This window comes from Bos indicus, chromosome 11 (assembly GCF_029378745.1).
Source record: "Bos indicus isolate NIAB-ARS_2022 breed Sahiwal x Tharparkar chromosome 11, NIAB-ARS_B.indTharparkar_mat_pri_1.0, whole genome shotgun sequence".
Lineage (NCBI taxonomy): Eukaryota > Metazoa > Chordata > Mammalia > Artiodactyla > Bovidae > Bos > Bos indicus.
In genome coordinates, this window is record NC_091770.1 from 3123055 (window position 1) to 3148077 (window position 25023).

A 25023-nucleotide genomic window follows, 5' to 3' on the forward strand; every position below is an offset into this window, starting at 1 on the left:
CATTTGAAAAATGGTAACCTTTCTTGTGTATCAACCAGCCCCCAATTTAATGAAAGACAAACACCTTCAAGAAGAGATGGTAACATTAAGTATGGCAGATAATGGGAAGAAGATGAGGTTAGCATTCAAGACAGTAAAATGAATTCAGCTAAAATTTTTATGCATTGCTAAACGTTGAGTGTGGGCTACACAACACGGTACATAGAAGCTTTGGAGTCTGATGGAGGTAACACTTGCCAAAAATCAGTAACAGGAAGATACATGGTAAACCCCTAAGCAGTTCAAAATGAAACAATACATTTCTAAGTAACCCACCAGTTAAAGTAGTAGTCACAAAGGAAATTTTAAAACATTCAGTCAACTGGAAATGAAAACACAGCATATCAAAATTTGTGAGCTGAGCTAAAGGAAATACTCGGAAGGAAAATTATAGCATTACATGTTTATCTTGAGAAGAAATGTCTCAAATCAATAATTGATGTTTCCACCTTGAAAAACTAGAAAAAGAATAAATTAAACCCAAAATAAGCAAAAGAAGACTAAAACAGACAAGAGCTGAAAATAATGGAATAGAAAATGGAAAAATCAGGAAAACCAAAAGCTGATGCTTCAAAAAGGTCTGCAAAACTGATAAAACCCCAGATAGAATGACCAAGAGTAAAAAGGAAGATGAAGCTTTTACTTCACGATGTCATTTATATCCTAGGGGGAAAAGGAGCCTGGATACAAGAGTACAGGTTCTCTGATAGTTCCCAATATCCAATCAACTCTTTATTACTTAAAGACTTGAAAACTGGACACAACGGAGGAAGGAGAGGGAGGGACAATTTGAGACATATACACTACCGCGTGGGAAACAGCCAGCCAGTGGGGATCTCCTGTATGACGCAGGGCACTCACACCTGCTGCTCTGAGACAACCCAGAGGGGTGGGATGGGGTGGAAGGTGGAGGGAGGTTTGAGAGAGGGGACACATGCTTATCTATGGCTGATTTAGGATGATATATGGCAGAAACCAACACAATATTGTAAACCAATTACCCTTCAACTAAAGAAAAAAAAAGATGCCTGAAGAAATACACAGAACAATTATTTCCTTTTTTTTTTTTCATTTTCTAAATAACAAGGAAAATCTACTTCCAAAAGACACTTAAGGATGTAACAAATCGGTGAGGAAACAGAACAATAAACTCAGGTTCAGGAATGTAATCTTCTTGTAAAAATTCATCAGATTTGCTGCAATTTATCTTTTTGTTCCCTTTGTGGCAAACTTTAAAATAAATTTAGTATGACTAAAGAAAAAAGAAAACAGTAGGAAAAGGCAATGAAGGCAGCACATCGCATGCTAACTTCAGTTTTAAATTATTTGCAGTGAAGTTATTCATCTTTGTACCACATCAGTCCCTGACCACCTGCTCCCTTGGTGATCTCACCTAGGTCTGGGCTTCCCATCTTTACCAGTGACTCCTACACTTTGTCTTTTTTTTCCCCTAGATTTCTTGATTTTAATTGGAAAAACTCAAACCAGAATGTGAAAACAAACCAACAAATGAAAGCCTCTGAATAGTCCTCCCTCCAGTGAATGCATCTCCTTTTCCTTTGAGAGCAGTGGCTGCAGGGGGAGAGGGGATCACTGTAAAGCTACTTTTTTTTTAAATTAATTTTTTAATTGAAGTATAGTTGATTTACAGTGTTGCCTACACTTCTGTTTTAAGCCTAGTCCTTTCCCTCACACACCAAACTTAAATATCAATTGCTTACTTTGCACCTCCACCTGGACGTCCAGGAGATACGCCAAATCTAATCCGTCCAAAACTGAACCACTGGCTACACTCTTGAAACCTGCTCTACTCTCAGCCTTTCCCATCTCAGTTGATGGCAACTCCGTCCTCCCAGCTGCTCAAGACAAAATCTCTGGAGTCACTCTTGATGCTTCACTTCCTCTCTATCCCACCTCAGAAAATTCTGCTGCTGTCTTCAAAATACATCCCAAATCTGACAGCTTTCTTCATTTCTTCTCTGCTTAGAGCAATCTTGATATTCTGATATTAGTTTATAATAATAATAATCTAAAACTAATAATAACCCTGATATTCTGCAACAGCCAAGATAACTAGTGTCCTTTATTCTCCCCTTGCCCTTCTTGACTCTATCTCTGATAAACAGTGATCCTTTATAAAACGTAACGCTATCATTCATTTCGCTGCTCAAAACCTGTGATAGCTTCCCATGTCATTCAGGATCAGAGCCCAAATCCTTATTACACCGTATAAGGCCCTTCACAGCCTGTCCCCTCCCACAACCCCTTTACTCCCCCCCTCACCCTTGCTCACTCTGGTCTAGCCACATGGTCCCCTGCACACTAGTCATGCTTTCATATCAGAGACCTCACGACTGAGCCCTCTGTATGAAATGTCCTCCATATATTCCACTTCCCTGTATACATCTCCTTCAGTCTTCAGTTGTCACCTTCTGAATGAAGTCTTCCCTGACCCTCCTATTTAAATCTGGTGGTGTAAGACAGTCCTCCCTTTTGTTCCCTTTAACATATTAGATATCCATCCACAGCAGAAGTGCCTCTGTGGGACTTGTGGGATCTGTTGCCATACACCTGAAGACCTGGGAGCCATCCTGCCCACCTGTGTACCTGGAAACAGGCAAACAGACTTCTGCACAGGCTGCGGAACCAATGAACCGACCCCATCCTGTCTAGTTGCAGCTGGGAAAGAACCTGCAGAGTGCTGACCTGGGAAGATACCACTGGACAAGAGACAGCTTGCAGAGTCTACCTTTCCCAAGGAGGTATTCCAGCATGCCACTGGAAGCAAAAAAAAAAAAAAAAAAAAGAACCTGGTTGCAGTGGAGACAGTAAGAGGAATTTTCCCAGGGCCAACTCCCCAACCCATGCTGAGGCAATACTGCATGAGACAGTGACCTCTCCTGGGTTGGGGGGAAGAGAGGAGAGCAGCCTGGTGGATTAATTCCTAGAAACACACAACCTACCAAGACTGAATCAGGAAGAAATAGAAAATCTCAGTAGACCAATAATAAGTAAGGAAATCAAATAAGTAATCAAAAACCTCCCCAAACAGAAAACTCCAGGACCAGATGGCTTCTCTGGTGAATTCTATCAAATTCTTAAAGAAGAATTGATGCCAGTCTTTCTCAAATTCTTCAAAAATTAAGAGAAGGGAACATTTCCAAACTCATTTTATGAGGCCAGCATTACCTTGATACCAAAGCCAGACAAGGACACTACAAGAAAACTATAAACAATATCCCTGATGAATATAGACATAGAAATTCTCAAAAATTATCAGCAAAGTAAATCCCGCCACACAACAAAAAAGTACTTGACAAAAATATATCTCATGATAAAAACCTTCAACTGAGTACAGAAGAAGCATACTCTGATATAATCAAGACCACATACAAACACCCAAAGCTAACATCACACTCAGTGATGAAAATTTGAGTTTTTCTTTAAGATCAGAAACAAGACAAGGGTGCCCACTCTTATTCAACACAGTACTGGAAGGCCTAAGTTAAAGCAATTGAGGCAAGACAACGAATAAAAGGCATCAGAAGTGGAAAATAAGAGAAAAAGTTGTTATTTGCAGATGATACAATATTACATAGAGAACATCCTGAAGACTCAACAAAAAACTACTACAACTAACCAACAAATTCTGTAAAGATGCAGGAGATAAAATCAACACATAGAAACCAATGTACTGGTATACTGGTGTACAGGCTATACACCAATAATGCAACGTTTGAAGAAGAAAAAAAGCTTTTCTATTCATAGTAGTATCAAAAATAATACTTAGTAATAAATTTATCCAAGGAGGCGAAAGATCTGTATGATGAAAACTGTAAGACCTTGATAAAAGAAACTGTAAGACACAAACAAATGGGAAGATAACCTTTGTTTGTGGCTCAGAAAAGTTAGTATTTTAAAACTTTCCATACTAAGCAAACCCATCTACAGATTCAACGCAATCTTTATCAAAACCAATGACAGTTTAAACAGAAATAAACAATCCTAAAATTTGCACAGAAATAGAAAACAATCGTAAGAATATCAAAGTTGAAGGCATCATACTTCCTGCTTTCCAAGCACACCTTAAAGGTAAAGAAACTAAAACAGTATGGTTCTGGCATAAAGGCAGACATGTAGACCAACGGACAAACAGAGTCCAGAAATAAACCCCTGCATATACTGTTCATTTAATATTTCACACGGGAGCCAAGAATACTCTATAGGGAAAGGTTGTATCTTTAATAAATGGTGTTAGGAAAACTGGATAACCACACATAGAAAAATGAAACTGGACCCGTATTTTACAGCACTCTCCAAAATAACTCAAAATGGATTAAAGATTTAAAATATATAACCTCATACCACTAAACTCCTAGAAGAAAACAGGGATAAAACTCCTAGAAGAACATAGGGAAAAAACTCCTTGACACTGGTCTGTACAATGATGACAATATGATATCAAAAGCAGAAGGAACAAAAGCAAAAAATCAGTAAGAGAATGCATTAAAAAGCTTCTACATAGTAAAAGAAATTATCAATGAAATGAAAAGGCAACCTATGGAATGGGAAAAAATATTTGCAAACTGGACTTCCCTAGTGGTCCAGTGGTTAAGAATCCACTTGCCAATGCAGGGGACATAGGTTCAATCCCTGGTCCAGAAAGATTCCACATGCCAAGGGGCAAATTAACTCTTATATCACAACTACTGAGCCCATGCTCTAAAGTCCATGAGTCGCAACTACTGAGTCAATGCACCAAATTACCAAAACCTGAACACTCTAGCTTTATTGACTATGCCAAAGCCTTTGACTGTGTGAATCACAATAAACTGGAAAATTCTGAAAGAGGTGGGAATACCAGACCACCTGACCTGCCTCTTGAGAAGCCTGTATGCAGGTCAGGAAGCAACAGTTAGAACTGGACATGGAACAACAGACTGGTTCCAAATAGGAAAAGGAGTACGTCAAGGCTGTATATTGTCACCCTGCTTATTTAACTTATATGCAGAGTACATCATGAGAAATGCTGGGCTGGAAGAAGTACAAGCTGGAGTCAAGATTGCCGGGAGAAATATCAATAACCTCAGATATGCAGATGACACCACCCTTATGGCAGAAAGTGAAGAAGAGCCTCTTGATGAAAGTGAAAGACAAGAGTGAAAAAGTCGGCTTAAAGCTCAACATTCCGAAAATTAAGATCATGGCATCCGGTCCCATCACTTCATGGCAAATAGATGCGAAACAGTGGAAACAGTGGCTGGTTTTATTTTGGGGGGCTCCAAAATCACTGCAGATGCTGACTGCAGCCAGGAAATTAAAAGACGCTGAATCCTTGGAAGGAAAGTTATGACCAACCTAGACAGCATATTCAAAAGCAGAGACATTACTTTGCCAACAAAGGTCCATCTAGTCAAGGCTATGGTTTTTCCAGTGGTCATGTATGGATGTGAGAGTTGGACTATAAAGAAAGCTGAGTGCAGAAAAATTGATGCTTTTGAACTGTGGTGTTGGAGAAGACTCTTGAGAGTCCCTTGGACTGCAAGGAGATCCAACCAGTCCATCCAAAAGGAGATCAGTCCTGGGTGTTCATTGGAAGGACTGACGATGAAGCTGAAACTCCAATACTTTGGCCACCCATGCAAAGAACTGACTCATTTGAAAAGATCCTGATGCTGGGAAAGATTGAAGGCAGGAGCAGAAGGGGATGACAGAGGATGAGATGGTTGGATGGCATCACCGACTCAATGGACACGAGTTTGGGTAAACTCTGGGAGTTGGTGATGGACAGGGAGGCCTGGCATGCTGCGGTCCATGGGGTTGCAAAGAGTTGGACACGACTGAGCGACTGAACTGAACACTCAAGAGCCTGTGCTCTGCAACAAGAAAAGCCATCTCAGTGAGAGGCCTGTGCACCACAACTAGAGAGCAGCCCCTACCTAGTGCAACTAGAGAAAGCCCATATGCAGAAACAAAGACCAGCACAGCCGAAAATAAATAAACAAAAATATGTGCAAACCAGATAATGGATAAGAGGGTAATACCCACAATATATAAAGAACTTACACAACTCAATAACAAAAAACCAATCTGATTTTAAAATGCACAGAGGAACTAACCCACCATTTTTCCAAAGAAGACATCTAAATGGCCAACAGATACATGTAATGATGTTCAATATCACTGATTACCAGGAAATGCAAATCAAAACCACAATGAGATATCAGCTCACAACTGTCATTAACAGAAAAGTCCTGGTAAGGATGTGGATGTCCTTTCATACTGTTGGTAAGACTGTAAATTGTTTCAGCCACCATGGAAAACAGTATGCTGCTGCTGCTGCCAAGTCGCTTCAGTCGTGTTCAACTCTGTGCGACCCCATAGACGGCAGTCCACCAGGCTTCCCCGTCCCTGGGATTCTCCAGGCAAGAGCGTATAGAGATCCTCAAAAAATTAAAAATAGAATCACCATATAATCCAATAATCCCACTTGCGTATAAAGCCAAAGGAAATGAAAACAGGATATTGAAGAGATACATGCACTTTCACGTTTACTGCAGCATTATTCACAATAGTTAAGATACGGGAACAACTTAAGTGTCTGGCAACACACGAAAGGATAAAGAAGTTGTGTTGTATATTCATATCCATGGAATATTATTTGGCCATAACAACAAAAAAAATCCTGCCATTTGTGATATGGAGGGCCGTGAGGACATTATGCTAAGTGAGATAGACAGTGAAAAACAATCACTTCTACGTGCAACCTAAACACATAGAACTTATAAAAGCAGAGAGCAGAATGTTGGCTATCAGACTCTGGGTGGTGGGGAAATTGGAGACAGGCTGTTTAAGGGGATGAATGCTGTTTGAGGGAACATTTTTTACATTTTATAAAAAATGGCATCGTATTCTATTCTACAATGTGCTTTTTTTTTTTACATATTAACATATTATTCCATATAAACAGATACAAATCTGATTCTTTTTATTATCTGTATAATAATATTTGCATATTACTGACTCTACCACATTTTGTTCAATTTCCAATAACATGCATGGATACCAGAATTTAAGCTGAAATAGAATTAAAAATGTCCAGGTCTTTATATATAATTAAAAAGTATGATTAATTGCCAGTAATGACCTTCAACCCATGAGAAGAGATTATTACACATACTAAAATCAGATCAGATCAGATGCTCAGTCATGTCTCACTCTTTGCGACCCCATGAATCGCAGCACGCCAGGCCTCCCTGTCCATCACCAACTCCCGGAGTTCACTCAGACCCACGTCCATCGAGTCAGTGATGCCATCCAGCCATCTCATCCTCTGTCGTCCCCTTCTCCTCTTGCCCCCAATCCCTCCCAGCATCAGAGTCTTTTCCAATGAGTCAACTCTTCGCATGAGGTGGCCAAAGTACTGGAGTTTCAGCTTTAGCATCATTCCTTCCAAAGAAATCCCAGGGCTGATCTCCTTCAGAATGGACTGGTTGGATCTCCTTGCAGTCCAAGGGACTCTCAAGAGTCTTCTCCAACACCACACTTCAAAAGCATCAATTCTTCGGTGCTCAGCCTTCTTCACAGTCCAACTCTCACATTCATACATGACCACAGGAAAAACCATAGCCTTGACTAGACGAACCTTTGTTGGCAAAGTAATGTCTCTGCTTTTGAATATGCTATCTAGGTTGGACATAACTAAATGAGTAAAAACTTCATTTTAGCCATGGGTTGAAGCAAAGTTATCCTAGTTAATCTTTAATTAACCCAAAAAGGTAATCAAACAAAAAGTTCTATACGACCAAGGAAAAATAGTTCTTGTTTGCTTACTAATAAGGGACCCAAATCTTATCTTAATCAAAATTTGACTATTACAGAGTACTAAAAATATCTGTATTCTTTATAACAAGCCATACATTATGTATTTTATGGTCAATATGCAGTCTAGCCATGGAGATGAATAGGTCTAGACATGGAGATGAATAGGTCTCAATTGCAGTTTTAATATTATGTAATTTTAATTATAATTAGACAATTACAGTTAATCAACATAATTATAACCACAAATAATTATTAGGAGTTATATATAGAAAAATAAATTGTCACACAACCACATTCCTTTTATTACCCTTGTTCTTGACTTCCAGGTAATATGTATTATTTATATGGGGTTAAAAAAAATGGTTGTGTAACACTTGGCCTTTTAAATAATGACTACTCTTTTTTGTGTTTCCTACTGGTTAGTTAATGCATGTATGATACTGGTTAATAATCAAAAACCTAAGTGAGTTACAGAAAATGTTTTATTCTCAAAGAAATATGATCTGACCAGGAATTCTAAAGATGACAAGACAACTAGACTTAGGATAAATATATAGAAAGGGCCTGCTCTCTTGGACATGAGAAACTCTCTTTATTTTTCCCCAAAGGCTCCAATGATAGGCATAAAATTAAGTGGAAGAGAAATAAGGTTCCCTCTTCTCAAGAGTTAATTCCACCTTTCCACTTCTTGAGCTTCTGAAGTCAGTATCTTACTGTAGGGAATAAAGATGAAAATCAAGAAGAATAAGAAAATAACAACTTAAGACAGCACAGATTTTGGCTATCTCCTTTCAAGCTAAATCTAGAGTACCTAAACGTAAATTCTGATAGGTGTAAATTATTTTATTGTTTAATTCCACCTCCTGACAGTGGAAAACACAGACTGGCTTTTAACTTGTTCTTTGACTACATACACATTGAGTTTATCTTTTGAAGAACTTTCAGAGAGACTATTCTGTTTGCCTAAGATTCATGTGTTGAAATAAGTCCCTAGGAGAGCCAGTCCAGAAATGTCAAATTGGTGACCTTTAACTAGTTTTCTTTGGTCTACATTGTCTTTCAAAATTGACTTCATTTATCATTTGTAAATATCAGGAGATTATCATACACAAGTCCCTACTTCTGACTCTTCTTGGAAAATCATAACTGTGCATGAGCTTACATTCCCCTGTGGCCACCGCTGGCTAGAGTGGAGTAAGGGCTGGTCCCTCTGGATGGGCCGTGTGCTCTGCAGGTCACCTCGCTGGCCACTTGGTCTGCACTGTCTACACGGCCCCTTAAGAACCTATCTGTAACTCTGCTATCTATTTGGCTGCTGTGTATTGTGACAGGAACATTAAAAATGTAAAAACCCCGGCCTTTAACAAGGATGAAGCTTGATGCTTAGAAACAACAAAACACTGCTTGAACTAGCAAATTAAGTTAACAAGATAAAAATAAAATCTGTAGTGTAGTTGTAAACTACTTTTAAACTGCTTTCATGTCACTTTACTATTTTGCCTTTTAACCCAGCATGTCTCTACACTTGGGCAATGCCTGAAAGCTGGATGATTCCATTTGTACCTAAGTGTGTCTCCATACACAGACTAACATACATGAGCCACACCACAGCTTCTTATGACACAAATCCCTAGGGAAGCCAGCGGCATACCTAGACCTTCACACTGATTCCTGTCACTAACTGCAGGACGACAGGCAAAGCCATCAGGGTCCAGCTCTTCATTGGTGGAACGTGGGTACCAGGCCAAATGAACATACACACACGTTTCTCCTAGCACTGGGATTCAAGTGCTCAGACCATCAGTATATTTACAAAAATAAACAAAGAACAACTCAGCACAATAAGCAAATTAAAACTTTACCATCAAAATATGCCAACTTATCCATTCCTTGTTTACAAGATAGTTTTCAATTTAAAAAATGTCAAGATTATATGCCTTGTTTTTACACTAGAAGGTGCTACTTAAGGACAACGTGATGAAATAGGATTTTAGAAAGAAATGCAAAAATTGAAATAACTGATGAAAATTTATACACTAAAAATTAATTATTTAGTTTTATCTCTTCAAAGGAGTCAGGGAAAATCCTGGGAAGATGAAATTAGACTTCATTAATTTACTTTCCTCTGATATTTGCTATTTAGGTAATTATTTTGGAAGTCTATGTATTAAAGCTTAATGCATTCTCTCAAATTCAAAATTTATTCATATCAATTTTTTGTCAAGGTTTTTTTTTATAGAAACAAGTTTGCACAGTATCTATAAAAATGATTATAAGTAAAATTTTAGAGGATGCGTGTGTAGGATTCTAAACAGGCCCCCAAATTTCCTGCCCTCACTTTGTGACTGTGGATGTGGGGAGATGTCACACCTGTGATTTGCATTATTTGATAAAAAGGATTCTGCAGATACAATGAGATTATCAGTCAGCTCACTCTAAGTTAATAAAATAAGGAGACTGCCAGGTGGTCTTGACCTAATGACATGATGAAAGCAGAGTTTTCTCCACTGGTGGTGGAAGAGGAAGCCAAAGATTTCTGGAGCATGAGCAAGATGTGACACACAAGCGCTGGTTTGAAGATGGTGACGAGGAGAGTGGGTGCCTCAGGGAACCGGGAAAGGTCTCTGGCCAACAGCCAGCAATGAAACCTCAGTCCTACAAGCACAGGGAACTGACGTCTGCTGACCGTGTGAATGAATCTGGAAGTGGATTTCCCAAATCTCAAGTCAAGGACTCAGCCCAGCTGACATCTTAATTAAAACCTTACTAAAGCTGGAGCAAAGAACCCACTGAAAGGTGACTTACAGAACCACAAGCTAATGGGTGGGTGTTTCTGGTGCTTTATTACTCACAAAAAGAGAACCAACACAGCGCTGAGGATTTACCTATTATTAGGAAGGAAAGGAAAACCAACTGAAGACGTCAATACTGCATTTTCCAGTGTGCTTAAGTTTCAAAGCTGATTTGTCAGGCTGTTTCATGTTAAGAAAACCAATGTGTGCTGAAGAGCAGAAGTGGTAATTTTCAGGAAATGGGGCAAACTGAAGTCCAGAATAAATATGGAACATTCAAATTAGATTTTAGTTACAATAAGATAAATAAAAACATCTAGACTTTCAAACTCAAGAAACGTCAAATGTAGTGGAGAAACTTACCCTATTTTGAAAAAATGATGCGTGAAAATGTGATGTGGTAGCAGATATTGATACTAAAGTAATAGTTTCTTCAGAACTAGGATTATGTAAGTAAACTTTTTCCATTTTTGGCATTCCAACTGGTCTGTAAAAACAAAAAGAAAATGGTCACAAATATTCAAAGACAATTTAAAGTGCTACAGTTAATTTCTGCTTGTTAAAAAATTAATCATCAAAATTATTTAGACAAATATACCAATATACCCAATATATATACAAAATACCCAAATATACAGACTTATTACACTGATTTATATCTAAAGTTATACATAAAATGCATTCATTAGCTATTCAGCAAATAAAATTTCTGAGTGCCAAGTGTATGTCCCACGCTGAGTCCGGTACTGGGAGGTAAGGGGGCAAGTCTCCACTCAGATAAAGCTTACAGTCTAGGAGGAGGCAGGCAAGGAACCAAATGGTCAGATCCCTTTCTTCCTGCAACACTACCTGCCTCTCTAATTCTGAATCTTCTCCTTCTCTCCCCAAATTCCCACTGATAAATGCTCTTCAATTTAGAAGGCAAACTGTAGTGGCAAAGGTATGTGAGTAGATCTGCCTCATGAGTTAGGAGCTATTATCTTCATTTTACAGGCGAGGACACTACGGCACAGAAAGCATAATAACATGCCTAAAGGCACACTTGGAACCTCATTTGAATCCAAGGCATTTGGCTCTGGTCCCTGCTCTAACAATAAAAAGCACGCACTCAAGATCTGATATCCACAGATTTCTTTAATGTTCTCCTCAGGATCCAAGGTATAGTTTGTCTTAAAAGTGAACCCTCCTCAGTATGCAGTCCTTTAGGTTCTTCCTTTGCTAATCACGTTTGTACAGGCTGTCTCACTCGACAGCTTAAGAGAATTCTATAATATAATGTAATATAAATTATTTTTCAGAGTGCTCCCTACTTATCTGACACCTATCTTATTTCCTCAACAAGATAATCAGTACTCTAACAACAAAGGTTCTGTCATACACGCACTGTGTATCCTCATATAGCCTAGCACAGAACCAGGCATGTGGTGAAAGTGTGCGTGGGAGAGCCTGCCCACTCTTCCCCAATCTTTACCTCAGGGTTATGAAAGTCCCTGTTACCTGGCGTCAGCCTTAACCGTGGCTCCCCACGTCTCTGCCACTTGGGCCAGGCTGGCTCCGTGTTCAACCCCCACACCTTTACCAACGTCTCTGCTCTGCTTTCCTGCCTACCCTCTGTGTGAAACAAAACCCTCATGTTCTAATTCAATTACACTTTTACAAGATCCTCTTATACAATCATTTTGTCCTATGTTTTCTGAAATTTTATTTCATCTGTATAAACCGCAAATTTTAAGTAGCTGGCAGAGCTAGAATTGCTTTATATACGGAACAGTGCACTCCTGAAGCTGGAAAAGTTAAACCAAGAATTAAAAATAAGCATAATGGAGTATATGTAGAGCGATATGGCAAGATACTAGCAAAATGAGATAATCATATAGAAAAATGAGAGAAAATATTAGCAATAAACATAGGTAACAGATTGGCTAGGGAGACAAAATCCCTTCATGACTGACAAGATAAGATTGACAATTTAGCTCAGAATTCAGCAAGAAAGAATACATATTTAGAACATTTTAAAAGACAGAGCTATAAAAAGAAAAAGAAAAACAGATATGTAGGGCATAACTAGAAGTGGCAATATTTGGAAAATAGAGTGTAGGAATATCTGAAGAATATGGACAAAAAATGGGTAAAACCCAAAATTTTAAAAAAGAAATTGATTGATTATGAAATGTCAACAAGGAGAGATGAGGAAACCCTGCACTTATGCACACAGTAAAATTTAAAAGGCTGTAAGAATTCTTCATACATGATGGATGTAAGTTTCTTAGGAGATATTTGCAAATATTTGCTTCCATTCTGTGGGCTATCTTTTCATTTTCTTGATGGTGTCATTTGCAGCACAAAAGTTTTTAATTTTTATGTAATCCAATTTGTATATGTTTTTTGGTCACTTTTACTTTTAGAGCTATATCTAAGAAACCACTGCACAAAAACCACTGCAAAAATGGAGATATATTCCACTGTTTTCCTGTAAGGTTTTATAACTTAGCTTTGTTACATTTACATTTACATTTAGTTCTATGACACACTTTGTATTAATTTTTGTGTAGGGTATGAGGTAGAGATCCAACTTAATTCTTTTACATGTGGATATCTAGCTGTCTTAGCATCACCATCTGTTGCAAAGATTATTCTTTCTCCATTTAACAGTCTTGGCACCCTTGTCAAAATCAATTTACAATACATGTAAAGTTCTATTTCTGGAATATAAATTCTTCCCCACTTATCCACACTGCAGAGTTACTTGATTACTAAAGCTTTGTAGAAAGTTTTTGATATTGGGAACTGTCAGTCTTCCAATGCTGGTCTCCTTTTAAAACACTGAGACTGGCTATTCTGGATCCTTTTTATTTCCATGTGAATTTTAAGACCAGCTTGCCAATTTCTGCAAAAAAGTAAATTGTGATTTTGATGGGGACTGTGTTGAATCCACAGATCAATTTAGGGAGTACTGCCATTCTCATTTGTGTTTTCTGATTTATGAGCATGGGACAGATTCTATATACTTAGTTCTTTAATTTCTTTTGATAATGATTTGTCATTTTTAGTTTATAGTATTACTTTTGTTAAGTTTGTATATAAGTATTAAATATTTTATTATTTTTGATATTATAAATGAAATTGTCTTAATTTTAAGACTCTTCACTGTTAGTATATAGAAATAAAATATTTCTGTATCTGATGTTTAGTTGCTAAGTTGTGTCTGACTCTTGAGACCCCACAGACTGTAGCTTGCCAGGCTCCTCTGTTCATAGGATTTCACAGACAAGAACACTGGATTTCCAGGGGATCTTCCTAACCCAGAGAGTAAACCCATGTCTCCTGCATTGGCAGGAGTATTCTTTACCACTGAGCCACAATGTTCAAACTATCATACAATTGCACTCATTGTACATGCTAGCAACGGTATGCTCAACATCCTTCAAGCTAGGCTTCAACAGTATGTGAACTGAGAACTTTCAGATGTTTCAGCTGGCTTTCGAAGAGGCAGAAAAACCAGAGATCAAATTACCAATATTCACTGAATCATGGAGAAAGCAAGGGCATTCCAGAAAAAAACATATAATTCTGCTTCATTGATTACACTAAAGCCTTTGACTGTGTGGGTCACAACAAACGGCAGAAAATTCTTAGAGATGGGAGTACCGAAACATCTTACCTGTCTCCTGATGAAACCTGTATGCAGTTCAAGAAGCAATAGTTAGAACCAGACACGGAACAACGGTCTGGTTCATAGTCTGGTTCAAAACTGGCAAAGGAGTACGACCAAGCTGTATGTTGTCACCCTGCTTATTTAACTTCTGTGCAGAGTACATCATACGAAATGCTGGGCTGGATGAATCAGAAGCTGGAATCAAGATTTCTGGGAGAAATACCAACAACCTCAGACATGCAGATGATACCACTCTAATGGCAGAAAGTGAAGAGGAACTAAAGAGACTCTTGATGAATGTGGAAGAGGAGAGTGGAAAAGCTGGTGTGAAACTCAACATTGAAAAAAACGAAGATTATGACATCCAGTCTTATCACTGAAGGGGGAAAAATGCAAGCAGTAACAGATTCTCTTTGCTTGGGCTCCAGAATCACTGCAGATGGTGACTGCAGCCATGAAACTGAAGGATGCCTGCTCGTTGGAAGGAATGCTATGACAAATCTAGACTGTGTGTTAAAAAGTAGAGACATCACTTTGCCAGCAAATGTTTGTATAGTCAAAGCTATGGTTTTTCCAGTAGTCATGTAGGCATGTGAGAGTTGGACCATAAAGAAGGCAGAGTCAAAACATGGATACTTTAGAATTGTGGTGCTGGAGAAGACTCCTGAGAGTCCCTTGGACTGCAAGGAAATCAAACCAGACAATTCTAAAGGAAATCAACACTGAATATTCATTTGGAAGGACTGTTGCTGAAGCTCCAACACTTTGGCCACCTGATGTGAAGACCTGACTCACTAGAGAAGACTCTGATGCTGGGAAAGATGGAAGGCAAAAGAAGGGAGTGGCAGAGAATGAGATGGTTCAGTAGCATCACTGACTCAAAGGACATGAATTTGAGCAATCTCTGAGAGACAGCTGAGGACAGAGGAGCCTGGTGTTCTCCAGTCCATGGGGTTGCAAAGAGTCGGACATGACTTGGCAACAGAACAGTAACAACCTATTGATCTGATATCCTACAACCTCCCTAAATTCATTTATTCTGTATTTTTAAAAAGTGGACTGCTTAGAATTTGTATGTATAAGAAGATAATATCTAAAAATATATAGTTTACTTCTTTCCAAATGCCATAGCAAAAGTGGGGTATCTAAGTCCCCAACTATTACTACTCAATTGTCTGTTTTCCCCTTTAGTTCTGTCAATTTTGCTTCCTGTATTTTGGATTTCTGTCATGTGTTTAGTTTTGTCTTGCTTTTTTCATATGACAATCTTGGTCTTTTAACTGGTGTGTTTAGACTATTTATAAAAAATGCAATTTTTTATGATTAAAGTCTATCACCTTGCTAGTTATTTTCTATTTGTCATATCTCTTCTTTGTTCATACTTTTTAAAATTTTTAAACCATTTATCATTTCTTTATTATTATTTTTTTACTTTACAATATCGTATTGGTTTTGTCATACATCAACACGAATCTGCCACAGGTGTACACATGTTCCCCTTCCTGAACCCCCCTCCCACCTCCCTCCCTGTACCATCCCTCTGGGTCATCCCAGTGCACCAGCCCTAAGCATCCTGTATCCTGCATCAAACCTGGACTGGCGAATTGTTTCTTACATGATATTATACATGTTTCAATGCCATTCTCCTGAATCATCCCACCCTCTCCCTCTCCCACAGAGTCCAAAAGACTGTTCTATACATCTGTGTCTCTTTTGCTCTCTCACAAAAAGGGTTATTATCGTTACCGTCTTTCTAAATTCCATATATATGCCTTAGTATACTGTATTGGTGTTTTTCTTTCTGGCTTACTTCACTCTGTATAATAGGCTCCAGTTTCATCCACCGCATTACAACTGATTCAAATGTATTCATTTTAATGGCTGAGTAATACTCCATTGTGTATATGTACCACTGCTTTCTTATCCATTCATCTGCTGATGGACATCTAGGTTGCTTCCATGTCCTGGCTATTATAAACAGTGCTACGATGAACATTGGGGTACACGTGTCTCTTTCAATTCTGGTTTCCTCGGTGTGTATGCCCAGCAGTGGGATTGCTGGGTCATAAGGCAGTTCTATTTCCAGTTTTTTAAGGAATCTCCATACTGTTCTCCATAGTGGCTGTACTAGTTTGCATTCCCACCAACAGTGTAAGAGGGTTCCCTTTTCTCTGCACACTCTCCAGCATTTCTTGTTTGTAGACTTTTTGATGGCAGCCATTCTGACTGGCATGAAATGGTACCTCATAGTGGTTTTGATTTGCATTTCTCTGATAATGAGTGATGTTGAGCATCTTTTCATGTGTTTGTTAGCCATCTGTATGTCTTCTTTGGAGAAATGTCTATTTAGTTCTTTGGCCCATTTTTTGATTGGGTCGTTTATTTTTCTGGAATTGAGCTGCAGGAGTTGCTTGTATATTTTTGAGATTAGTTGTTTGTCAGTTGCTTCATTTGCTATTATTTTCTCCCATTCTGAAGGCTGTCTTTTCACCTTGCTTAGAGTTTCCTTTGTTGTGCAGAAGCTTTTATTTTAATTAGGTCCCATTTGTTTATTTTTGCTTTTATTTCCAGTATTCTTGGAGGTGGGTCATAGAGGATCCTGCTGTGATTTATGTTGGAGAGTGTTTTGCCTATGTTCTCCTCTAGGAGTTTTATAGTTTCTGGTCTTACGTTTAGATCTTTAATCCACTTTGAGTTTATTTTTGTGTATGGTGTTAGAAAGTGTTCTAGTTTCATTCTTTTACAAGTGGTTGACCACTTTTCCCAGCACCACTGGTTAAAGAGATTGTCTTTTCTCCATTGTATATTCTTGCCTCCTTTGTCAAAGATAAGGGGTCTTTAGGTGCATGGGTTTATCTCTGGGCTTTCTACTTTATTCCATTGATCTATATTTCTGTCTTTGTGCCAGTACCATACTGTCTTGAAGACTGTGACTTTGTAGTAGAGCCTGAAGTCAGGCAGGTTGATTCCTCCAGTTCCATTCTTCTTCCTCAAGATTGCTTTGGCTATTCGAGGTTTTTTGTTTTTCCATACAAATTGTGAAATTATTTGTTCTAGCTCTGTGAAGAATACCGTTGGTAGCTTGATAGGGATTGCATTGAATCTATAGGTTGCTTTGGGTAGTATACTCATTTTCACTATATCGATTCTTCCAATCCATGAACATGGTGTATTTCTCCATCTATTAGTGTCCTCTTTGATTTCTTTCACCAGTGTTTTATACTTTTCTATATATAGGTCTTTAGTTTCTTTAGGTAGATATATTCCGAAGTATTTTATTCTTTTCATTGCAATGGTGAACAGAATTATTTCCTTAATTTCTCTATTTTCTCATCATTAGTGTATAGGAATGCAAGGGATTTCTGTGTGTTAATTTTATATCCTGCAACTTTTCTATATTCATTGATTAGCTCTAGTAGTTCTCTGGTGGAGTCTTTAGGGGTTTCTATGTAGAGGATCATGTCATCTGCAAACAGTGAGAGTTTTACTTCTTTTCCAATTTGGATTCCTTTTATTTCTTCTTCTGCTTTGATTGCTGTGGCCAAAACTTCCAAAACTACGTTGAATAGTAGTGATTAGAGTGGGCACCCTTGTCTTGTTCCTGACTATAGGGGAAATGCTTTCAATTTTTCACCATTGAGGATAATGTTTGCTGTGGGTTTGTCATATATAGCTTTTATTATGTTGAGGTATGTTCCTTCTATTCCTGCTTTCTGGAGAGTTTTTATCATAAATGGATGTTGAATTTTGTCAAAGGCTTTCTCTGCATCTATTGAGATAATCATATGGCTTTTATTTTTCAATTTGTTAATGTGGTGTATTACATTGATTGATTTGTGGATATTGAAGAATCCTTGTATACCTGGGATAAAGCCCACTTGGTCATGGTGTATGATCTTTTTAATGTGTTGTTGGATTCTGATTGCTAGAATTTTGTTAAGGATTTTTGCATTTATATTCATCAGTGACATTGGCCTGTAATTTTCTTTTTTTGTGGGATCTTTGTCAGGTTTTGGTATTAGGGTGATGGTGGCCTCATAGAATGAGTTTGGAGTTTACCTTCCTCTGCAATTTTCTGGAAGAGTTTGAGTAGGATAGGTGTTAGCTCTTCTCTATTTTGACAGAATTCAGCTGTGAAGCCATCTGGACCTGGGCTTTGTTTGCTGGAAGATTTCTGATTACAGTTTCAATTTCTGTGCTTGTGATGGGTCTGTTAAGATTTTCTATTTCTTCCTGGTTCAGTTTTGTAAAGTTGTACTTTTCTAAGAATTTGTCCATTTCTTCCACGTTGTCCATTTTATTGGCATATAATTGCTGATAGTAGTCTCTTATAATCCTTTGTATTTCTGTGTTGTCTATTGTGATCTCTCCATTTTCAATTCTAATTTTATTGATTTGATTTTTCTCCCTTTGTTTCTTGATGAGTCTGGCTAATGGTTTATCAATTTTATTTATCCTTTCAAAGAACCAGCTTTTGGGTTTGTTGATTTTTGCTATGGTCTCTTTTGTTTCTTTTGCATTTATTTCTGCCCTAATTTTTAAGATTTCTTTCCTTCTACTAACCCTGGGGTTCTTCATTTCTTCCTTTTCTAGTTGCTTTAGGTGTAGAGGTAGGTTATTTATTTGACTTTTTTCTTGTTTCTTGAAGTATGCCTGTATTGCTATGAACTTTCCCCTTAGCACTGTTTTTACAGTGTCCCGCAGGTTTGGGGTTGTTTTCATTTTCATTCGTTTCTATGCATATTTTGACTTCTTTTTTGATTTCTTCTGTGATTTGTTGTTTATTCAGCAGTGTGTTGTTCAGCCTCCATATGTTGGAATTTTTAATAGTTTTTCTCCTGTAATTGAGATCTAATCTTACTGCATTGTGGTCAGAAAAGATGCTTGGAATGATTTCAATTTTTTTTTGAATTTACCAAAGCTAGATTTATGGCCCAGGATGTGATCTATCCTGGAGAAGGTTCCGTGTTCCTGTGAGAAAAAGGTGAAATTCATTGTGTTGGGGTGAAATGTCCTATAGATATCAATTAGGTCTAACTGGTCTATTGTATCATTTAAAGTTTGGGTTTCCTTGTTAATTTTCTGTTTAGTTGATCTATCCATAGGTTTGAGTGGGGTATTAAAGTTTCCCACTATTACTGTGTTAATTTCCCCTTTCATACTTGTTAGCATTTGTCTTACATATTGCGATGCTCCTATGTTTGGTGCATATATATTTATAACTGTTATATCTTCTTCTTGGATTGATCTTTGATCATGATGTAGTGTCCTTCTTTGTCTCTTTTCACAGCCTTTGTTTTAAAGTCTATTTTATCTGATATGAGTATTGCTACTCCTGCTTTCTTTTGGTCTCTATTTGCATGGAATATCTTTTTCCAGCCCTTCACTTTCAGTCTGTATGTGTCCCCTGTTTTGAGGTGGGTCTTTTGTAGACAACATATATAGGGGTCTTGTTTTTGTATCCATTCAGCCAGTCTTTGTCTTTTGGTTGGGGCATTCAACCCATTTACGTTTAAGGTAATTACTGATAAGTATGATCCCGTTGCCATTTACTTTATTGTTTTGGGTTTGAGTTTATACACGCTTTTTGTGTTTCCTGTCTAGAGAATATCCTTTAGCATTTGTTGGAGAGCTGGTTTGGTGGTGATGACTTCTCTCAGCTTTTGCTTGTCTGTAAAGCTTTTGATTTCTCCTTCATATTGAATGAGATCCTTGCTGGGTACAGTAATCTGGGCTGTAGGTTATTTTCTTTCATCACTTTAAGTAAGTCTTGCCATTCCCTCCTGGCCTGAGGAATTTCTATTGAAAGATCAGCTGTTATCCTTATGGGAATCTCCTTGTGTGTTATTTGTTGTTTTTCCCTTGCTGCTTTTAATATTTATTCTGTGTGTTTGATCTTTGTTAATTTGATTAATATGTGTCTTGGGGTGTTTCACCTTGGGTTTATCCTGTTTGGGACTCTCTGGGTTTCTTGTACTTGGGTGATTATTTCCTTCCCCATTTTAGGGAAGTTTTCAACTATTATCTCCTCAAGTATTTTCTCATGGTCTTTCTTTTTGTCTTCTTCTTCTGGGACTCCTATGATTCGAATGTTGGGGCATTTAATATTGTCCTGGAGGTCTCTGAGATTGTCCTCATTTCTTTTAATTCGTTTTTCTTTTTTCTTCTCTGATTCATTTATTTCTACCATTCTATCTTCTAGTTCACTAATCCTATCTTCTGCCTCCGTTATTCTACTATTTGTTGCCTCCAGAGTGTTTTTGATCTCATTTATTGCATTATTCATTATATACTGACTCTCTTTTATTTCTTCTAGGTCCTCGTTAAACCTTTCTTACATTTTCTCAATTCTTGTCTCCAGGCTATTTATCTGTGATTCCATTTTGATTTCAAGATTTTGGATCATTTTCACTATCATTATTCGGAATTCTTTATCGGGTATATTCCCTATCTCTTCCTCTTTTGTTTGGTTTGGTGGGCATTTATCCTGTTCATTTACCTGCTGGGTATTCCTCTGTCTCTTCATCTTGTTTACATTGCTGAGTTTGGGGTGGCTTTCTGTATTCTGGCAGTTTGTGGAGTTCTCTTTATTGTGGAGTTTCCTCGCTGTGTGTGGGGTTGTATGGGTGGCTTGTCAAGGTTTCTGGGTTAGGGAAGCTTGTGTTGGTGTTCTGGTGGGTGGAGCTGGATTTCTTCTCTCTGGAGTGCAATAAAGTGTCCAGTAAATTATGAGATGTCAATGGGCTTGGAGTAACTTTGGGCAGCCTGTATATTGAAGCTCAGGGCTGTGTTCCTGTGTTGCTGGAGAATTTGCGTGGTATATCTTGCTCTGGAACTTGTTGGCCCTTGGGTGGTGCTTGGTTTCAGTGTAGGTATGGAGGCGTTTGATGAGCTCCTGTCGATTAATGTTCCCTGGAGTCAGGAGTTCTCTGGTGTTCTCAGGATTTGGACTTAAGCCTCCTGCTTCTGGTTTTCAGTCTTAATTTTATGGTAGTCTCAAGACTTCTCCTTCTATACAGCACCGTTGATAAAACATCTAGGTTAAAGATGAAAAGTTTCTCCACAGTGAGGGACACCCAGAGAGGTTCACAGAGTTAAGTGAAGAGAAGAGGGAGGAGGGAGTTAGAGGTGACCCAAATGAGATGAGGTGGAATCAAAAGAGGAGAGAGCAAGCTAGCCAGTAATCACTTCCTTATGTGCACTCCACAGTCTGGACTGCTCAGAGATGTTCACGGAGTTATACAGAGAAGAGAAGAGGGAGGAAGGAGACAGAAGCGGCCAGGAATATAAAGGGAGGAATCAAAAGGAGAGAGACAGATCCAGCCAGTAATCAGTTCCCTAAGTGCTCTCCACCGTCAGGAACACACACAGATTCACAGAGTTGGGCAGAGAAGAGAAGGGGGAGGGAGGAGACAGAGGCGACCTGGTGGAGAAAAAGCAGAGTCCAAAGGGGGAGAGAGCAGTCAAGCCAGTAATCTTGCAAGTAAAAATGGGTATTGAAGATTGGGTACTTAAAGGTACAAAATTGATAACAAATACCAAAAAGCAAAGATTTAAAATCTAGAGTAGAGGGTGGATTTTCAAAAATACAATATTAAAGAAAAGAAGAAAAAAATAGTCAACAAAAATTATATAAAAATATATATATATATGAAGTTTGCTTTAAAAAAATTGGGTCTTTTTTTTTTTTTGCAAAGTAATAGTAGGTTATAAAAATGAAAATTAAAGGAGTAATAGAGGACTTAAAAATTTTTAAAAATTAAAAGGAAAAAAAAAGAATGATCATAAAAATAGTAAAAATATATCTAGGACTTCCTCTGGTGGTGATGTGGGCAGTGTGGGGGTCAGTTCATTTTTGGATAGTTCCTTGGTCCGGCTTATATTTCTCAAACTCTATAGGCCCCTTCCCATGTAGTCAGTACAAACGACAGGGTTTTAATCTATTGCACCTGTCACTTCCAAGGCAGTTCCCTGTGTTTTAGCTTCTTCTGTTTGCTGGTCTCTTCAGTGTCTGATTTCTGCCCTGACAAAAGAGGGCGGTGGTGCACACTTTTTTAGGCTCACTTGTTCAGTTGTGCTGTGGGGAGGGAGGGACGCTGCAAACAAGTAACACTGGCGTGTGCTCGCAGTGCCTCAGCCACACTGGGTCTGCCCGCTCATGGTGCGTGCGCCCTCCCTGCCCACACTGCTCAGGCTCTAGGCTCTAGGTTGCTCCACCGGAACCGTCCAAGGCCGGCCCTGGGCTGCATGTACCTCCCAGGTCTAAGCTGCTCAGGTTCAGGCACTCGGGTAGTCCTCAGAGGCGCAGACTCGGTCGGGCCTGTGTTTTGTGCCCTTCCCAGGTCTGAGCAGCTCAGGTGATGAGGTGTTTGGTGAGCGTGGTCGCTGTGACTTATCGCCTCCCCCGTCCCTGCGCTCGGTTTCCTGGGTGTACAACTGGCACACCTTTGCAGGCGGATGTCCAGAACTCCAACAAGTCTTAGCAAAGAAGCCTGCTTGCAGTTTGGTAGATAATGTCTCTCTGGGGCTGCGATTGCCCCCTTCCGGCTCTGGCTGCCTGTCACCAGAAGGGGATGGTCTGCAGCTGGCTACCTCTGTTCAGTCCTTTGTTCTGTGAGAGGGCGTGGCAGTGTCTTAGGGCTTTGTGCGTGGTAGCTATCCCACAGTCTGGTTTGCTAGCCGAAGTCAGTTCGCTCAGATTGCCCTTGGGACATTCAGGCTCTGTCCTTACTGTAAGCAATGCAGCCCGCGCCTCCCTGCCCAGCCCCCGCTTGCTAGTGGCGGGTACAGGCGTCTGCGCTGCTTCTCCTTGGGCTGGTAATCTGTGGGTTTTAATTATTTATTTATTTTTCCTCCCTGTTATGTTGCCCTCTGTGCTTCCAAGGCTCGCCACAGACTCGGCAGTGAGAGCGTTTCCTGGTGTTTGGAAACTTCTCTCATTTTAAGACTCCCTTCCCGGGACGGAGCTCCATCCCTACCTCTTTTGTCTCTTTTTTTGTCTTTTATATTTTTTCCTACCTCCTTTTGAAGACAATGGGCTGCTTTTCTGGGTGCCTGATGTCCTCTGCCGACATTCAGAAGTTGTTTTGTGGAATTTACTCAGCGTTTAAATGTTCTTTTGATGAATTAGGGGGGGAGAAAGTGGTCTCCCTGTCCTATTCCTCCGCCATCTTAGGACTGCCCCGTAATTTAAAAAAAAAATAATTTTCATTTATCTTTGGTTGTGCCTGGTCTTCACTGCTGTGCAGGCTTCTCACTGCGGTGGTTTGTTGCAGAGCATGGACTCTAGGGCGCATGGGCTCACTAGTTGCAGCTCCCAGGCTCTAGAGCACAGGGTCAATAGTTGCTCTGCAGCATGTGGGATCTTCCCAGACCAGGCATCAAACCCAAGTTTCCTGCATTGGCAGGCAAATTCTTTTTACCACTGAGCCAAGGAAGCCCCCATAATTCTTTACATGCAGAATTTTCTAGTCCTGGCCCAATTAAACTAGAAATCAGATAAACAGATTCTCTACAAATAAACAGAGCAACATGTGTAAGCAACTCATGGATCAAAGATGAAGTCTGAATGAAAATCAAAAACCACGTGCAAATGAATCAAAATGAAGAAATTAACTATTAAAATTTTGTGGTATACAGTTCAAGTTGTGCTTAAAGGAAAATTCTTATGTGTAAATATACATATTTAAAAAGAAGAAAGCCTGAAAATAAATGAGCTAAGCATCCATGTCATTAGAAAAATAGCAAATTAAACAACAGAAAGTTGAAGAAAAGAAATAATAGAAATAAGAGTGGAAATCAATGAAGTAAAACACATAAAATAGAGATGATATATGAAGTCAAAAATTACAATTTTGGGGGTAGACTAATAAATTATCAACTACTTGGCAAAACTAAGAAAGAAAAAAGAGAAGGCATAATATCAATATCAGCAGTGATGAAGAAGACACCACTACATCTAAAGTTGTACGTTAAGTCACATTTCACTTATTCTCATATTCTGTATCACTGAAACTAACATCAAATGTAACATACCACCACTTTATTCATTTCTTCTGCAGCATCATCTACAGCTGACTCGGACTGTTGTACACATTTTGCCTTTTCCAGGATGGGAGAACAACACCTTCTTTCCATATTAGGGCTTTGCTCGTGGCTCAATGGTAAATAATCTTCCCATACTACCCTAAAAAGTCAGGTTCATATGCATATGGTCCACAAACTATATAAATAAGAACTCTTCACTGTCTTTTGTCAACATTTAACACAGTTTCTAAGGGTCTGATGATGATTTGTGCTGCTTTTCATTTAAAACACCATTGAGAATTTCTTTATAATGCTGACATGAAGTTTTGTTGCTGTTGATGTTAAATGCCTTCTGGTGTCTCTAAAGCTTAAACCTAGATATACTCCCCACTCTCAGAGCTCAGCACTGCAGATGCTGCCAGCTCTTGCCCAAAGTGGGAAGGCTGTAGAGAAGACGCACTCCATTAGCAGTCCCTAGGAGGCTGTGCCCACAGATGGCCCTTGAGAGGTGGGTTCCCACAGAAGAGTTTCCTGCTTTGCAGGGAAGCAGAAACCTGGTCCAGAACTGCTCCATAGCTTATAGCCCAGCCATCAGATCAGATCAGTCGCTCAGTTGTGTCCAACTCTTTGCGACCCCATGAATCACAGCACGCCAGGCCTCCCTGTCCATCACCAACTCCTGGAGTT

General features: G+C 39.0%; 1 protein-coding gene across 3 annotated transcripts in view; it reads right to left on the bottom strand.

Annotated features, from left to right (window-relative positions):
* Positions 1 to 25023, bottom strand: part of TMEM131 (transmembrane protein 131) — a 186028-nt gene that overhangs the window by 67537 nt on the left and 93468 nt on the right. For all 3 annotated transcript variants that reach the window (XM_070798242.1, XM_070798241.1, XM_070798243.1), the window contains one exon: positions 11019 to 11142. In XM_070798242.1, coding sequence (XP_070654343.1) covers positions 11019 to 11142 — 124 coding nt within the window. The remainder of the gene's footprint in view (positions 1 to 11018; positions 11143 to 25023) is intronic.